Source organism: Strix uralensis, chromosome 4 (genome assembly GCF_047716275.1).
Source record: "Strix uralensis isolate ZFMK-TIS-50842 chromosome 4, bStrUra1, whole genome shotgun sequence".
In the NCBI taxonomy this organism is placed as follows: domain Eukaryota; kingdom Metazoa; phylum Chordata; class Aves; order Strigiformes; family Strigidae; genus Strix; species Strix uralensis.
The window spans coordinates 90,581,124-90,599,255 of NC_133975.1; the positions used below are offsets into that span (position 1 = coordinate 90,581,124).

An 18,132-nucleotide genomic window follows, 5' to 3' on the forward strand; every position below is an offset into this window, starting at 1 on the left:
ACATTTGCATACTTTGCCCCTTCCTAAAACCACAAAAACCCCAGCTCTTCTCATCCTATGTTCACTTTCTCCAAACGGGTGAGAGATGATACATATGACTGGGCTGAATGTGTGCAAATGCCAAAGGGCTTGTCAGATCCAGTAATAACGAGGCTGACCACCAGGCTTTCCAACGACGTCATTAATGACAGTGCTAACTTGGGATCTCTCCTCTATCCAATCATTGTTATGAAGTTTCTCAGAATTTATCTTCGATATTTCATGTTTAATCAAATGAAATTATTCCATCTTCCATATCTGAAAGTGACTTGTTGCTCAGAATGTTCTTTCTGCTTCTACACAATTACATAAAGCCTCAATTCCTACAGAAAACAAGGAAATTGTTTGTTTAAAAAAAATTATTTTAAACAAGCAGACACTGGGTAGGTAGTCCAATATGACGACTCCTTTTCCAGGGAGCTGAGGGTCTACAGGTATGTAACTTCAGCTAGCACGTGAAGTACCCAGCCATCTCCTTATACACTACTGCTCAGATAATGACGCTCAGACATGGAAACAAGTTTAAAATTATCACCATAGCTTTGTTAGGCAGGTATCTGTTGCAGCTGCAGCATTTACTTCAGCAATGAATTTTCAGCATATTGGGGAATTAAGACTTTCAATTTAAATTTTATAAATGTAATAGAAGCATTCCACTGAATCTGCCATCGTTACTGACTACACACCCACACCTTAGGGTTTTCCAAAGTTGGCTGGATTTTTCCTGCAGAGTGAAAAAAATTGATCTGCAACCATAAACTTTTTTTTTTTTTTTTTGCTTTCCTGTAGGTTTAAGAAAGCCTCTTGATGGATGCTTTGCTTTTAATTTTGCAAAACAAGGTTTGCTCATAATGAGAGCTTCTGTGCCAGGTTTCAGCCCAAGGGGAATTTGAGTTGCAGTTATAAATCCCCTAGAACACTAAAGGAAAGTACAGAAATAGAAATGCTGAGGATGACAGTAGTGTAAAATTATAGCACTTTGTTCAAGGTACACTGTAAGAAAGAACGAGAAAAGCTGCTTAGACTACTTGCATTTGGACAAACACATTAGGGAAGCTACAATTTTAACACTTGATTTTGTCTTGACAACATGACTGGAGGAGAGGGGCAACAAGAGCAAGTTTTAATGTTGCAAATTCCAAATCAAGTCTGAGTTCTGTTGTTAGCAGCAGAAGAGTCAAATCCTATTAACTACAGCAATAAAACAACTTTGTACTGTGAGTAATCCTAATTAGGGTTTACTTGGCATAAATAACTTTTCAACAGCACTAATGACTCCACAATCTATTCTCCATTCAGCAAGCCAGTAAACAGTCTGGGTTACACTTTTCATATTCACACATTATATGGGGCAGATAACACCATTTATAGAGCAAAAAGCCAGTACAGTCTGCTCAGTGGTAGTGCAGACAGTTCAGGATTTTGAACTAATTATTGTATTGAATTTTGTCTTTATCGACCACTTATTTTCCATCTGAATTTTACCTACTAAATCAATGTTAGCACAGAAAGAAAGAGTGTTTTTCCAAAAACAAACCAAACCACACTTGATTTGACCATGTACTGACCTGTCCCAAAGAGAACGCTCCTCAGTCCGAGCAGGTTAACCAGCGTAATTATCAAAAGGATACCACGCAGCAGTGTAAAGGCTGAAAAGGGACCCTGAAAGAGGCTGCTATCAATTCTAGTTTAAACTACTCCCTCCACAAGGAAGGCTATGCCTTGTCCAGAACACTGTTTATATTCAAAAACTAATTATGCTGAAGTGCATTTGTTTGTAAAAAAGAAGTCACATGAAGGCAAACTCTCACTGCACAGCGCAACTCAAACATTAGCAATGGTTAAAGTTGGGGGCAGGATAATATATAGGAAAAACAACCATTAGAGAAACACCTAACAGACTCTGAAACAGAAAGGAGTATAACACAGAATAATGCAGGATGGAAGCATGACCCTGCATCACAGCAAACCAATCTGAAAGCAATTAAATAATTACCAACAACAATACCTCAAAAATATCAATTATCAATCAACTATTGATAACTGACCATTCACTGATTTAGGTGATTTCAGTGGGAAGCAGCCTTCCTACACCCTGTCATTCACTGCCTGTCAACAAAGACTTCAGAGGAAAAAAAAAAAAAATAAATAAAAATCACTCAGCCGAGCAGGTGAACCAAAAGTAAGCAATAATAAGACTTAATGACCTCCAGTTTTATTGCACTTTCTACATAACTACAATTAAGAAACATAGTATAAATGTATTTTCTCCAGCCTGGTGCTTGACAGGTGGATTTAATGATTAATGCCAGTTTCACTCAGACTAAAGAAATGATATAATGCACTCTGCAGAAAGAAGTACCACTCTAGAAAGCTGCAGACAGCATGAGAAATTTGTCTGAAATAAAAATGAGAAGCCCTTTGCTTAATAGTATCGGCCTATGATTTTCTTAACCATGCTAGAGACTTAAAAAGTAGTACCCTTTTCATTATCCTCAGTAGGGTCATGATTTAAAAATGCAAAACAAAAAAAACAAACCAAACAAACCCCCACCAACCAAAACCAAACACTCATGGAAGGATGCATTAAGCAGTATTCTATAACAGTGGTTTCATATGGCCTACTTGAATTACCTGACTTCCATGCATTTATTTCCTTAAAAATACACAACTACTGTTTTAGCTTTAATGAGTTGAAATTTAACTAATTTTTTCAAGGGCTCTTACAGCTAGAACATAGTAATTTCTACAATAAAACTTTAATTCAAAGTAGATAATGATGTGTCCAGCTTGAAGAATATGATCATTCTCCCCCAAAAGAGAGTCACAAGAGGCATCACTGGAACAGTTTGAACCACAAATTGTCTTGCCAAAATCTTAACTTCATTTTTTTAAATTAGACAAAAATATAATAATACACGTGAAGTTAAAAAGTTGTTCCAAAAGCTCCAAAAGTAATTTTAAATGATAGAAATTGAGGTTAAAGCATTTTACTCAATCCACAACTTATTTCTGTTTCCTTATTTCATTAGGAGTTTCAAAATGCATTTTCTGCAAAGCATCAAACATTTCTGAATTAGCTGTGAGATTGCAATATGATTTATCACACAAATTTTAAACTGATTTTGTCAATGGCTAGGTAGTTAAGTATTTCCTTCCTTACAAATGAACTCCTGAACTCAGATCAGAGCTCTTTTAGATCAGTGTTGCTTGTTGTTCTATGCATTTATTGTTGTAGCATTTTAAAGGAGAAATATTTCAAATAAAATATTTACTTTACTCTGCAGAACAAACACTACATCTTCTGGTACTATCATGCTCTCCAAATTCACACCTAGCCTGCATGCCTTAAACTTGACAGCCAGAAGCACTGCCAGCTTTTATTTCAGGCTTCATAGAGATCTCATTTTCTTCCAAACTAACTGTGAGAAGTGTAAGATTGATCACAACTTGCTGCATACAAGATTGCAACCAGAGTTACTTCACTCAGCAACTAAACAGCCATCGGATAGAGAAAACACTTGATCACTATGAATGCAAGCAACACAACTTAGAAGTAAAAATTCATTCTGGTAGCAACAGTTTTTGGTAATAGCTGCCTTTAACTTTTGAGGATCTGCAAGGTGCACAAGCTCTTCTCCACAATGATTTTTTTAGATTGAAAGGAATTGCCCAAGAATTGCACTAAACCTTAGGCAGCGTTAAGATCGTAAGATTTGCTAACACAAGCACAAGCCACTTCCGTGACTTCCAATAAGTTCAGCCAGCAACATTTCTTTTGAAGAAATTGCTTAAGAGCTCTACTGCTGCCCTCACCAATGTAAGCATGTACCTTGCCCAGATCTCTGAAGGCACGTAACCTCTTCCCACCTCTCTGAAATTCAGCTCGAACACTGGGAAAAGAAAACCACCAGAAAGTTTGTAAGGTAGCTCACCAATAAAGAAAACCGGATGTGACCAATCATAGGCAAATATTTGTCAGAATTATCTACAGAATATACAATCCATGTTCCCTCTTAACTCTATCACTTACATTCACTCTCCTCCTGCTTCTTATAACAAATGTAGGACCAGAAGCCAGGAAATAAAAAAAATAAAGATGACTATATACTCCACAGAAAGAAATACCTTTTGTCTCTTCTCCTTTTTATAAGCTGTTCCTTTCCCAAGTACTTTTCATATCAACAGTCAAGAGCCCTGCTAAACAGGATCAGAGACATGTAGAAAAAAAGTTACATATATATCAAGTTTTGACACGACAATCCATGACATCCTTCGAAACCAGAGCTGTCTGTAAATACAAGCAAGAGAAATATTTACTTAGGCTTTCCATAACTTTTGATGCTTCATCTTCAAAATACCTTGCCTTTTTCTGATCTCTAGGATTCATCTGCCAACATCAAGTATCGGAAGCAGTCAGAAAAACAGAACAACTACAGGCAGTAAGTTCACATTCATTCTCTTAAATATAGCTACTAGTTTCTCAAAGGAAAATGTCACATTTGTGACACCTGTCTTATCCCAAAATACATACCTTAAACGTGAGCACATGCCAAGGCACCATCAGCTCTCATTCTACTTTGGAGAATCACTTCAATTCAATAAAAAGGGGAGCAGCTAATTAACTGAAATCACATCTTGAGCTTGCTTTCCCAAACAAGAACTTCAATACAACCTGACACTCTCAATGCCCTTCATTCGTCTGATTTTGGATTTAAGTTAGAGCACTGACAGCAGCAGTCACTGCAGCAGCAACTGTACCAGGCAGCCAACAGGGACCATACTAATGCCCCAATTCATTCACTGGTTGAAGATAAGGCACAAAGAAGTTCTGTTTGCAAGGACACAAGCACATTTCCAGTGCTACCTAAGACCTGAGAAATCCAGCGTTTAGCCACAACAGAAGAATGCTGGAAACACACTACACTGTGGGACAGCAATTGGTGGCTGACAGTGTGATGGACGGGTGGGGATTTGGTCATTTCCCCCCAATTCTCCACAGCCCTAATGAATGAAACTGCCCTCCCCACCTGACAGACCTGTCAGCCAGGCTCCTAAAGCAGCCTGAAAAGGTGTATTTCCTTGCCATCAAGATAATCTGCCCCGAAGGAAGCAAATGCTCTTGGTGTATTCAAAACGTATCACTTATTTATTCCTACACATAGGAATGGTCCACTTTCAAGCCGATTGCCTCATTCCTGTCCTGTAGTGAAAGAAATAGCAGCTTTAATCAGTTTTATATTTTGCATAGCCTAAAAGTGCCCAGACATACCATCTTTCAGCACTGCCACTGCTTGAAAGAGATGGAAATAGAAGCAAAGTACATGTAGAGACTATCTTGAATCCAATCCAACTTCCAACACCTCAAGCTTTAAAGCATGACTTTGTCACATTACTTTATTTCACTCTACCTTTTTAATAGGATACTTATGTTATTTGACTTTAAAATAACATACATCAAGCTTTAGTTTCCTCAGCAACATTTTTTTGCCATTAGTGATGGATCCTGAAAGCATCACTTCCACAGCAGAACTCCCCTGACGTTACCACTTACTTCACTGCTTCTTCCCTCCCATAAGTAGGCAGACCATCTCTATACGCACTAGCATTAACTTGTTTTACTCTGATGGCTCTGCCTTCTCAGCAACCGGTTAACCAGCATCAGTGAGGCTCAAAACCAGTACTGTTAAAAACACATACACTCAAATGTATTTCCCCAAGACATATAGGGGAGAAATAGGTAAGATGTCTTTTCAAAAAGCTTGCTTCTCATGTATTCCCTGCAATGATCAACAACTTAGTTTTAAAGTCACACTGAGCTATTTGTGAGCAGGTGCCTAAACGGGATTCAGATCCAACTCCCACACCACAAACACACCTCCCTCCCCCTTGCTTCTCCCTTCCTCCACTACTTTTAAGGGGTAAAAATCTGCACACTTTGATGCATTCCACTTGTTAATTAAAAATGTAATTATCCCTGCCCCTGGCTTAAGACTTTAAATCATGCATCTGCAATGATCTTACACAGAGGAAACTGAGGCAACTGCTACAGCCAAAGGTAGCATATATGGGAAGAAATATACAGTGAAAGAAACTGTCAGAGAGAAAGCTGTGAACCCTTCTATACTGAAGAGCTCTACACAGTGCTTACATGATAAAGGATTGGTTAAAAAAGAAGAAAATACTCTCCCCAAAACCCCATACATTTTCCTTGCAATCAGAAGAGGAATCCACTCACATCCTGCTGTATTTTGAGTGAGCCCATCTAAAATAGCCACAAGCTCTCCCCACTCTAGTGGGGCAAAAGAGGAATTCAGCAGAAGTAATAGGCTTAGCAAGAATAACCAGCTGTTTACTCTGCATGCAACAAACCAGAAGCTGAAGGAAATCTTTTCAGTTTTGGCCTCAAGCTGGATGTACTGTTCAGCCAGTTTTTGTTTTGCAGTATAAGTCAACAACTCACCCACTTACCAATAACTGCCTCATACATACTTTTTGTTATCCCACACTATCTGAACTAACAAGCATTCAGAGAGAAAGAACAAAAAAATTACTCTTTACTATCAGGCTTTGAACAAATGCAAAACAGAAAAACAATACTCCAAAGAAGAAAACATTCTTTATATATATATTTATTTCATGTACTTGGATGTTGGTCCCTCTTCTTTCATCGTTCAGCTGTGCAGACACAGATAGTTGAGAGATGATCGTTAACCTGAGTGACTAACACACATGCACTGCCCAGACCCCAAAACCTGCACAAGCTGGGGAACTTCTAACACATACTTACTTGGCTCAGAGGAAGGCCTGAGCCAAGTTTCTCCATCACGACAGGTACAGAGCATAGCTACATGCAGTTTCTGCCTCAAAGAGCTTACAATCTAGCTGAGCAGTAATTTTATTTCTTTTTTTACTGTTAGACAAATTCAGGAGACAGAGGATGCCTGGTGTGCCTCCTGACTAACGAGAGGGAACCGTTTCAGAAGTCATACACCTGCAAATTAAAGAGACACGACAAGAACGTAACGGGAAGAAAAACAATACCACAGCCCTGCTGACTCCTAACCAACACAACCTCTCAACTGAGAGTTAGTGTATTACTACTATTACAGCCCAGCCAGCCTCAGTGCCCAAGCTACCAGCCGGCTTGGGAAAGCCTGTTTCTATCATAATAGTTTTCCACAGCAAACTAAGGAGAAAGGCGACGGTCTCCTCCATGCTCTCGGAAGGGCCTGGAAGAGAAGCAGCCAGGGGAGCGCCGGAGCTCCTCCCGGTAGCATACATACCAAAACCACGAAACCCCTCGGCTGCCGGGGGAGCGAAGCTGCCTACACGATGCTGTGCATGAGGGAAGCAGCACGGGGAAAGTAGGACAATTCCTCTGCACATACACGAGCCCAGAAGGGGAGCGGGCGCGGGCAGCTTGCCCCGGCTCCCACGCTGCTCCCTTCCCGTCGCGGCGCCGCAGGGAACGATCCTGGTTTTAATGGAGCGAAGGGGGGAAATCTTTCTCGGGAGACGGTTCCAAGAAGCGGCACCGCATCCCTCACGAAGTCAGAAGCTTCTGGAAGTTGTACTTCGATACGAGAGCGAACGGCCACCACCTCCCGCCGCTGGTCACCGCCTCGGGCCCAGCCCCGTTACACCGCCCCGGCCCCTGCCCCTCACCCCCAGCTACCGGGCGCCGCCGCGGCCCAGCCGATCCCCGCCGGCGGGACACCCCCCCCCCCCCGGTGACAGCCGCCAGCATCACCTTCATGCCGCCTCTCCCGGAGCACCGCCCGGCGGGGTTGGAAGGAAGGAGGGCGGGCGACCGCCGGCTACGTGCCCGTCTCCCCCGGCGCTGGGGCTCCGGCTCCTCCTGCCCGATGTAAACACACACCGGCGGGAGGAGGGGGGGGGGTGGGGTGGGCCGAGGGGGGCAGCGCCATGGCAACCCCGGCCGGAAGAGGAAGCGCGGGGGTCAGGGGCCGCCATCTTGGCGGGGGCAGCTGCCGGCCCGGCGCTTTCTCTCGGCGGTAAATCCAAGCGCTGAGACCTCGTCCTGCTGGGGGAGGCGGCGGCAGATTGCGGCGGATTTTCAGTAATGCTCCGAGAGATTCAGAGCCGAGAAGTTCCGAGGAAGCCAGGCCACCGGGCAGCCTGCATCGAGAAACCCTACCAGCCACACTAGTAAAAAACGCTTCCTGATGTTTGATGTTCAGGTGTTTTACAAACTGTAACATAGTCACCACTTCAAATTTCCATTGTACACCTGATGGGAATGCAGCAAAGGGAGATGAATTGACCCAGCCATACTCAAACAAGTGTCTGGCCAAGATGAGGAGCCTGTTCTCTGTCCTCGCTGTACACTTGCCATCACTTAATCAATTCCAGTCAAGTGCTGAGTGACTAGGAGGGACTGGGGCTTTCTGGCCCTCTTCTCACGTTATCCTCGGCTAATGTAGCATGTCTCCAACCTGCAGGATAGGGCTGTGCCTGCTGCTGCTGCTACAAGTGAGGCTGTGCTGTTCAGTCGCAAAGATAGAATCTGGAAACAGTCTTTGGCATGTAAAGTTTTTACATATTGCTTTAAAACTATCATCAGGCACAATCAGGTGCGTGGATAGAAGGGTGTTTCCTGCTAAGGAATGGTTTGATGCAATGAGTGAAGCCAGACAAAGCAAAACAAAAAGAAGGGTGGTTTGAAGTAACGATTCTTGGAATTGGGAGATAAACCAACAGTAAGCAGATGATGGTGATGAGAGTTCAATTTAGTGTTATTCCACAGGTGAATGCAGAGTTAATATGTCGAGAACATAACTACAACTTGACAAGTGGTTGAATCCAAAAGAAGAAAGATTGCTTTTGTTCCTTTTTTTTACCCCTTGACTGAGAAACTGCAATTTTTTCTCTAAAGAATGTGCCCTCAGCAGCCATGTGCTAAATCATTCTTCAGTACAGTGGGCCGTATTTAGTCAGAAACCATAAAAGGAAAAATGTGCTAGCTTAAAGGCTAGAAATGCCTTCTCTCCGTGCACAGTGGAAGAAAAGTTAATTTTTTTTGTTTCTTACTGTCTCTTCTAATCTGCAGAATCTCCTTGGAGAGTAGAGGTAGAGTGGTACCCTAAGACTAGTTTTCATTTTTCATTAAATAGGAAGCTCTTGAAGGACACCAAACAGAGTCATTTCCTCACCCCACACGGGCTGACAACTACAGAGACCCTTTTCCTTTGCTTCTCACAACACAGCAGTGCCTTAAATCATTTCCTGGATCACTTCTCAGAGGAGGTAACCTTCAACCCTTTCCTGGCACAGATTCTTACAGCAGAATTTACAATTTCTTCTGCACATATACACATACTTCTCTTCAAGCATGTGGATCTTCTCAAAAGACCAGTAGTGGAAACCAGTGAATTCAGGGAAGGTTTCACAGACCACACTAATTTCTACAGACATGCACATATATAGTTGTGTGCATACATAAGCACACCTACTATGTGTGTGTGAGATAATCACCCTATGTATTATATATATTAACTGTAATAACATAACCAAAATATAAATCCTCTCCTCAACACACTATATAACAGAATTTATATCAAATAATCTTGTCAATAGTATTAGTAGAATTAGATGATTGTCCTAGATTTTTAATTGCATAATAGAAGTCCATATTTATGTTCTAGTCAGATATGGTGCGTAGAAAGAAGTTCATATCATGTTTGTGTTGAGTTTAACATGTAAATTATAGCCCTAGTCCTAATAAAACAATATTGCCTAAACTATCAAGGGTTAAAGAGTAAATTACCTTTTCGTTCATCAAGGTAAAATGAGTCATTCTATTGAAGTTCAAAATAATGCAGCTTTCTACATTGAAAATTCAAAATTTCAGATGAACATAACATGATTTCTCAGGAAGTTCTTAAGCCCCTAAAATAAAATATGCGCGATCTTTTAAACAACATCAGGTTGTCATGTTTGTGATGTCTGTAGAACATTCAAAGAAGGTTCCAGCTGAAAAAATCAGAATATTCTGGATGATAGACAAATCTATGCTAGGCACAGAAAGTCCTTTATTCCTGAAACTATTTCAGCAGCTACCAAAAATATTCCCTATCAAAAAATTACACAACACAGGCTACATACACACTAGCAGACAGTGTGGCTCACAGGGTATGACTTTGATCAGTGAAATGGTGCTGAGGACGCTATGTCCTTATTATACATATTTCAGGGGGTGATTGGTTTGAACAAGCTCTAATACTTTAGACTGAATGCCCGTTAACGACTGTAACGACTATGCACCTGGAATAAGTTTTTCCAATTTAGTTTCACCCAAAAGGATTTAATCCAGTTAACACACTCCAAGCCTGCTCTGGTGAGATTCATCCCAAAAGTGTGTCTTTATCAAAGCAAAAAGGCTAGTGTAGATGTTTCCATGGTTAAACTCTACTGTTTGTAAATTAAAAGTGATGTCTTTATAATGCAGAAATTCCCTTCCCAGCTTTCCTGAAGAACAGACCACTCTAGGAGATTTACCTACCCACAATTTTCAGTGAAGGCTGAGGACCTCAAACATCTTAAATGACTAAAGCATGGTTCACTTATGATTTTCTTCAAGGTGTTGAAACAAGTGAAAAAATATTTTGACCTTCAGATTTGGTCACAGTACATTCCTAAACAACTTTTTACAAGAAAAAGAAATACAGCTTCATAAAAGTTATTGTGGTTTGAGCTCAGGGGGCAACTGAGCACCACGCAGCCACTCACTTCCCCCTTCCCCCGCCAGCGCTGGAAAGTGGAAAGTAAGCAAAGATGCTGCTCACTCCCGTCTTCCCCTCCAGCACTGAGAAGGAGGAAAGCAAAAGACCCAGGAGCTTGAGCTAAGGACAAGGAGGGATGACCTCATCCTTTAAGGCACAGGCAAAAGACAGATTCATTAGGGGAAGGAAAAAAAAGAACATAAATTTAATACAGACACTAACAACAACACCACTTAACAGAGAGAGTAGGGCCATGAGAAGTGTTACCATATCTTAAAAACACCTTCCCCCATCCCTCCCTTCTTTCTGGGCTCAGCTTTGCTCCCAATATCTCTACCTCCTCCCTCTCAGCGGCACAGGGGGCAGGGATGGGGGGTGCAATCAGTCCTGCTGCTTCTTCCTCCTCGGGTTGGGGGGGGAGACTTCTGGCATTCCTCCCCTGTTCCAGCACGGTCCCCCTCTCTCTCACAGGAGACAGTCCTCCACAAACCAGCTCCAACATGAGTCACTCCCACGGGCATATGGGTCCCCCCCACATGTTGCAGTCCTCCCAGCACTCAACTACAACAGCAGGACCTTCTTCCCATGGGGTCCCAGACTCAGGTGCAGTCACCTGTCCCGGCATGGGGCCCCATAGGCTGCAGACCAATGTCTGCTCCCCCATGGTGTCAGGGGGGGCGGCCCTGCCGTCTCACCACGGGGTACAGGGGAGTCTCTGCTCCAGCACACCTCCCCCCGCTTCTTCTCCTTTCTTCCAGTGACTTTGGTGTTCACACAGATGTTCTCCTCACAACTCCTACAACTCCTCCCAGGTTCCCCTTCTTAAATACGTTATCACAGAGGCGCAGCGAATCGGCTTGGCCTTGGCTAGAGGCGGGTCCAACTTGGAGCCGAGGGAGCTTTGAGAAGCTTCTCACAGGGGCCATTGCTGTAGCCCCCTCCCCTGCTACCAAAATCTCCTGCCACTCCCTCAGACCAGGACAGTTATCATTCTTTGTGTGTGTGTGTGTGTGATACTTGGGCATAATTTTTGCTGTGTAGGCTAGAAAGCACACTCCTCAGATACAGCATAACATAATGGCATCTCCCTGTCACACATGTTAACTTCAGGAGATGAGATTTCAGCACCTTTTTCCTATGCTGAGGACCAGACACTGGCTTGGAGATAAGAGTCTGATCAACAACTGAGATTCCAAAACTCACCCCTACAATGACAGAGCTTTCCCTTACGTGTATTTTAACATACGGAGATAATTAGTGATCATTGTAAAGCATTCAGGTGGACTGAAGCATTAAAATAGAGATAATTGATACCAAATTAGATTGCTGCGAGGTTCTATTTCACGTTTCCATACTAGCCACCTGAGTGCAGGTGGCTGGCACCATAAAACAGAATTGCCTGTCTTGTTACCCCTGTTTACCTCCATGCTCTTTTCATTCCTAGTTTCCTATGTCACGTACTTGCCCTGTGTGACATTTGAACAGCCTTCACATTGCCTGCTGTTGAAAAGGATAATGCAGCAGCAAAGAAATGCAAGTACCATGTGATATAAGACAGGAAAACGATAAACAGTAATAATTCATTGTAACAGGTAGTCACGATATGGTGGCAGTAGTTGGCTCATGTGCTAAAGGGTCCTGGTAGAAAGGAAGTTATTTCCAGACAATGAAGCTGCTGATTAGTAATGACTGTAGCATTTACAACTCCTACAGACCTCTCTGTTCCAGATCAAAACATTCTCCCTTACCTTGACAAAATAAATTGGCCACTGGCCTTATCAAGCATCCCAAGAACACCCAGAAAACCAATTAGCACAACTTTGCAAAAATGTAAGCAGTAACCTTTCCTCATGCTTCATCTTGATGAAGGACTTGTGTATTGAGGTCAATACCCTGAATCTGTGGTTTTTATAGGCTTATATAGCTGTCAGTACAGCAGCATTTGATTCTCTCTCTCCCAACTTCACCCTTACAACATCCCTGGAAGGTGAGGAGGTACTTGCTGCATTGGGTAGCTGGATATTGGAGAACACTCCAACTCAGCAGAGAATTCATAAAATTCCCTCTGAGAATGAAGTTCAGATTTCTGAAGGCATAAAGGTGACTAAACACCACCATACATTGGAATCTGAATGAGGTATCAGATGCCACAGAAAACATTTGTGCTAGAGCACGGAGCATCACATAGTCTCCTACATCCTGGACTGGTAACAGCCTGATTCAGGAACTGACTCCTTTTAAATACTTGTCCCCTTTAAAACATCAATAAATCCTAATGGTATAACAAGAAAAGCATAGACAATCTTGTGATTCAGCCATGTCACTGGAGGCCATGATTCATAGCTGTAGAAAGGAGCATTCAGATGTCCACAGGTCTCTACCTGCCCTCTCCTGAGAGGAGCCCATGGCACTCAAGGTGAAGAATTTGGTATGCCAAAAGCTCACATGCAATAACGGTTTTTCCTCTGTGCAGATTTCAGTGTTTCACATGGCATTTTAGTGTTAGGTGCGAGGTGTACAGGTATGTTTAAAAGCAAAAGAATGTCTCGGTGTTGCATGAAGTAAAGGCAAGCCATCGTTTCCCCATGGCAGAAGAAAGTCTTTTTTATCAGGAAAGGAGAGGTATCAAGAAGGGGAATGGAATCAAGTGTAGCGAAGTGACCAGCGTATTCTTGAATGCCTGTTTAGGGGATGGTAACACTAGGAGATTTATTAATAGTTTCTGAAATTAGTTATAGCTGGATTTTATATTTTATTGTCTAGCTTCATGCATATGACTTCTGGGTTTTTCAGATGGGAAGGAAGAGATTTTGACGTTTCTAAATAATCTCTTACACTCCTCATGTTTAAAGCAGATTTGGTGACTGTAGACTATTAAAAATGGATACTTACAACAGTACTGCTGCACAAATTAATGCAAGCAACAGCAAGATTTGAGAGCATTTGAAATCTAAAAATAAGGAAATATTTTTCAGCTGATGTCTTTTCAATATGCTATAGAACAGATCTGTTTAATAAAATACTTCATAATAAGGGTAAGGGTAATGTGCATTAAAACATACTCATGACTGAACTCTGATGCTGCATCATTTGGTAATAATAGGGAGGATGGAGACTCTGCAGCCCAGACGATGTCTCTGGTATAGCTGTATGTCTTAAGCCTTACGAAGAACAGAATGAAAAGTTGGCAAGGGGAACACAGATCTAACTAGCTGTTTTCACCATCTGAGCTGAAAGGCAAAATATAAAGACCAGACACTGAGAAATGTTCATTAAAATAGTAAACTTCTTTCCACCTGACAGATAACAACTGTTAAGAATAAATTATTTTAACTGTCAAAGCTATTCTCTTCATGGATATTGCACCCAGCTCGAGATCTGTCAGTTTTGGTCTAGGGTTCATTGTTTCTCCAAGTTTTTTGCTTATAGTTACACTTCACTCATGCATGGAGAGACAGTGCGGTAGCTCCCCTGTGAAGTACCACGGAAGTTTAAAAGGTATTTGCAGAACACTGTAGTAGACTATGCTGTTGGCCAGCCTTCAGAAACTGATAGACCCAATTCTCCTATTCTGCATCTCAGCTTCAGGTCACTGTAAGCTTCCCTATTAAAATAACAAAGCCATTGATAGATTTGTCTCCTGTAACTAATTTTTACTATGGATGACTGTAATACTATATTCTCTTTTCTTACCAAACATATTAAAAACAAGCTGGAAAACTACTTGTGATTGACCTTTGCTTTCATAGTGGTTTGAATTCCCCTTTTCCCCCTCATTTGGTGTTGTTACATTACTAACGGGGTTGGGTATTATAAATGTAAAAGTATTATTCTTACAGGGGAGCCCTAAGCAAGACTATAAAGATGTGATTTATACAATACTGAAAAATGGCAATAATAGAAAAATATATCAGCCCTTTTAGTAAGCTGAAATCATCTAGCTATCAAGTAGATATATGAAAAGAACTCTGTACATATTGCCGCTTCAGATTACAAATGGTACTTAGGCTTTAGTCTGATTTTTTTTCCCCCTCTTATTGGGAAAGTTCTTAGATAAAATCCTTTTCAAATCTCTTTATTAAAGATCTTTCTGCACAGGGATGCAGCACTTACTCATTACCTTCTAGATCCGTACTGTAATCAGTCTGCCCACTTCTCTGAATGCAAATGGTTTTTGCTCCCTTTATAAAATCCTAAACGCCAAATATCAGCTTGGCTTATTGTGTCATTATTTTTAGTTTTGTTGTCTTTCTTTATAGTTCTTTGAAAGAGTGTTGGTAAATGAGGCTAGCTGTTTAATACCTGTGACAAGAGACTTTCACAAACTGTTACACGATGAGAAAATAAATATATCAAAGACAATACGAGGAGACACTGAACTATGACCATGGTCTGCTTGTTCTCAGAACACTAAGAAAAAATTAGTTTCTTTTACACTATGGCAGGCAGTATTTCATGATGTTTATATTAAATGGCTAAAGCACTTCCACCAACAGATGATGGCATCTTCTAGGGAGATTTTTACAAAATGGATTGTATAAGGAAGGGCACATTGTTGGCAACCAGGGATTCTTAGAGCCTGATTTTTCACCTGCCACGCATCTTATATCATTACATCCCTGCAAACAAAGTACACACTAGGTAGAAAACACTACCACCTGGAAGGATGGCATAAATGATAAACTAAGAACAGCCATTACAGAAACACAACTATAATAGTTGCACCTCCTGTGCATTAGATAATAGTTACAGGAGCATTCAAGGAATAAAATCCTTTCATCACTGAAGTCATACAAAATTCCCACTAATTTCCATAGAGCTAGATTTTTGCTTCAGTTTGATAGCAATGTCTCAGATACTCCATCTGTTTAATTCTTAAACTGATCAAGAATTTTATTTTGTCTGACATTCACATTTTCATTCTTTTTTACTGGAATTTGTGTTCTTTGAGAATGAAGAAAATACTAATTTTAATTTTAAAATTTTATAAAGGTAGTCAGTTTGTTCATATAGTATATGGCTAGCTTTGTATCACTGAGAAAAATAAACTAAGGTTTGAAAGCACTTTATACCAAATAAACTGTGAAAGCATCTATGCTTATATGTTTCCAAAATTAAAACTCAGATGAGATTAATTGAAAAATCCAGTCTTAAAAGCAACTGGAAGCTGCATTTCATAAAAAGCCATGTATTTGGCAATCAAAGCAGGTTTTGATAATTTTAATGAGGGAAAAAAAGTGAGAATAAGTGAGTTTGAACTTTTGGGTTCACTTAAACAAAGCTGCTGTATTTCATATGCCTTTAGTTACAGAGAACGAAGGCAATTTATCTTTTTATGTAGGCTTCAATGTCTTGCAATAGCAAACTGTCTCTGCCAAAATGCCAGGATACATAACTGGATTCACATATGGGCTTCCCAGACTTCAGAAATTTTCAGATTCATTTTTACTTTGAACTCGTGCCAAAGACTCTGAAGTGTACAGACAGCAAAGCTCTGCTATTAGATTCTGCTGACATTTGGAATCACCAGTGATTTGTTCTCAGGATGCCAGAACAAGCCTCTAGATAATATTTCATCCCTATCATGAACAACAGAATTCATATGGGGGTGTCTCTTTTTTCAGGATATTTTTGACCTTTTTGTTTTAAGCATTTTTTTCCACCTACACAGGCAGTAAATTCTTTTACAGAAGGAGATATTGACATGATAATGCTTGCAAAGTTATGGTGTTTCCTTTAACCAGTGCTTCTGGCCAAAATCCTCTAATGAATTTATCATCCATTTTGTGATCTCCCTTCCCTAAAGTTTCTTCTCAACATTGATAACAACAGGGATTAGAAATCAACTAGCAGCCTCCAAGCTCAGGTTCCGTTGTCCAGAAAGAACATTAGTGGCACTGAACTGAGATAGACTTTTATTCCATTATAAATTCCATCATAAAGAAGCCTTACAGTGTTAAGGTTTAATTAAATATTGGCCTAGTTAACCTTCTGCTAAGTTTCTGAGCTGCTTTTGGAGTGGGTGGAATTTTCCCTTCCCCTATTCTTCCTGTGAAACACTCTTCTTTCTCCCATCTTGCCACCACTGTACACACATGCAGATATGTATATCCCTTTAAATTAAATTGTCCCACAGCTGCAGATGGGAAAAGGTGAGTAATCTGTCCCATGAGACAGAGGAGGAAAAGAGAAGGAAGCAAAAATCCCCTCTTTTCCAGCTGTTAGAACAGGGATGGTAGACACAGTAAAAGAGAACAAGGCCCTTCAATCCAGCCAGTGGTAGGTGAAATGTATGACATGCAGTATCCAGTGTTTTAGATCACTCATACCACCCTGCACGTGTTGATCAGGAACCTTTCAAGACCTCCTAAAGAAGACCTTCTCCCAGTTTATCTTCTGGCCACATACTGCAGTGATAAATATGTGGAAAGGTGATTTTCTCCTTCATTTTTTGGCCTTATCTACAAATACTGTTCTTGACATTCACTACAGGAGTTCATTGTGGCTGCTCTCACATGTAGCATTTGGATTCTGGAACCATCCCTGTGGCATAGCTTGAGCAGGCATTACTGCCCAACCAATATGCCTTGCTAACGAACCCACCCTTCCAGCAGTTAAGAAGCCAAGGATGGTACACTGATATTCCCCAGGCTCTCTCCGGTGCCCTTTCACCGGTAAGAGTTCCTCCCCTCAAATGCTGAATCTCAGGCCCCTGCTCTGCTCATTGTCTCTGTGTAGGGATGCCCATGCACAACTAAAGAGCTAAACAGTACTGCACATTTATAAATTATTAACTGGAGTGTCATTCCCTCTAGTTGCTGTTAGTAGTGGGAACTAGAGGGAAATAACATCATGAGGCACTGCAGCAGAGAGACTCAGGATGTTAGCCGTGGCTTTGCTGCTTCTGTAACCAGCTCTTTAGCTCCTTCTGCATCAAGGGATGGCACCCTGAGTTTCCAAGGATTTTGTCTTACAGCCCAGTTCTGCTAGGTGGAATTGCGTCCCAATAGAGAGCCCTACCTGCAGAGGTGTCTGCCACTACATTTAAGATGCTTGTCAACATTTGCAAATATGCATTTTGATTAAGCACAGTCACATGGCTTTATGCAAATTGTGTTTCAAGAGTAGACTGATGTCCTAAAGTACCTGCTATCAAAAGAGGAGATTTGGTGTTAGCAGTGCTCTCAGTGGATTCTTCTCGCAGGTCATTAGGAAAAAGGCATTAGGCTTGGTGGGGCCATCCCACAGTATGACATCTTTTGCCCTGCACAATAGGAAAGGACTGCATAAGTATTTCACCTAATGGCAGGTAGGTTCCAGTGCACTGATCTCATTACTCTTTAATCAG

The 18,132-nt window shown here is 41.2% G+C and overlaps 1 protein-coding gene across 3 annotated transcripts in view; it reads right to left on the reverse strand.

The window, feature by feature from the left end:
• Positions 1 to 18,132, reverse strand: part of LOC141943117 (transmembrane protein 263-like) — a 242,063-nt gene that overhangs the window by 195,571 nt on the left and 28,360 nt on the right. The window contains exon 1 of one of the 3 annotated variants that reach the window (XM_074867788.1): positions 7,793 to 7,929. The exons of 1 other annotated variant lie outside the window; for it this stretch is intronic. In XM_074867788.1, the coding sequence (XP_074723889.1) occupies positions 7,793 to 7,798 (6 nt within the window). In that variant the 5' untranslated portion in view covers positions 7,799 to 7,929. Of the gene's footprint in view, positions 1 to 7,325; positions 7,643 to 7,792; positions 7,930 to 18,132 lie in introns of those variants that run through there. One more of the 3 variants, XM_074867789.1, reaches the window with a different exon arrangement.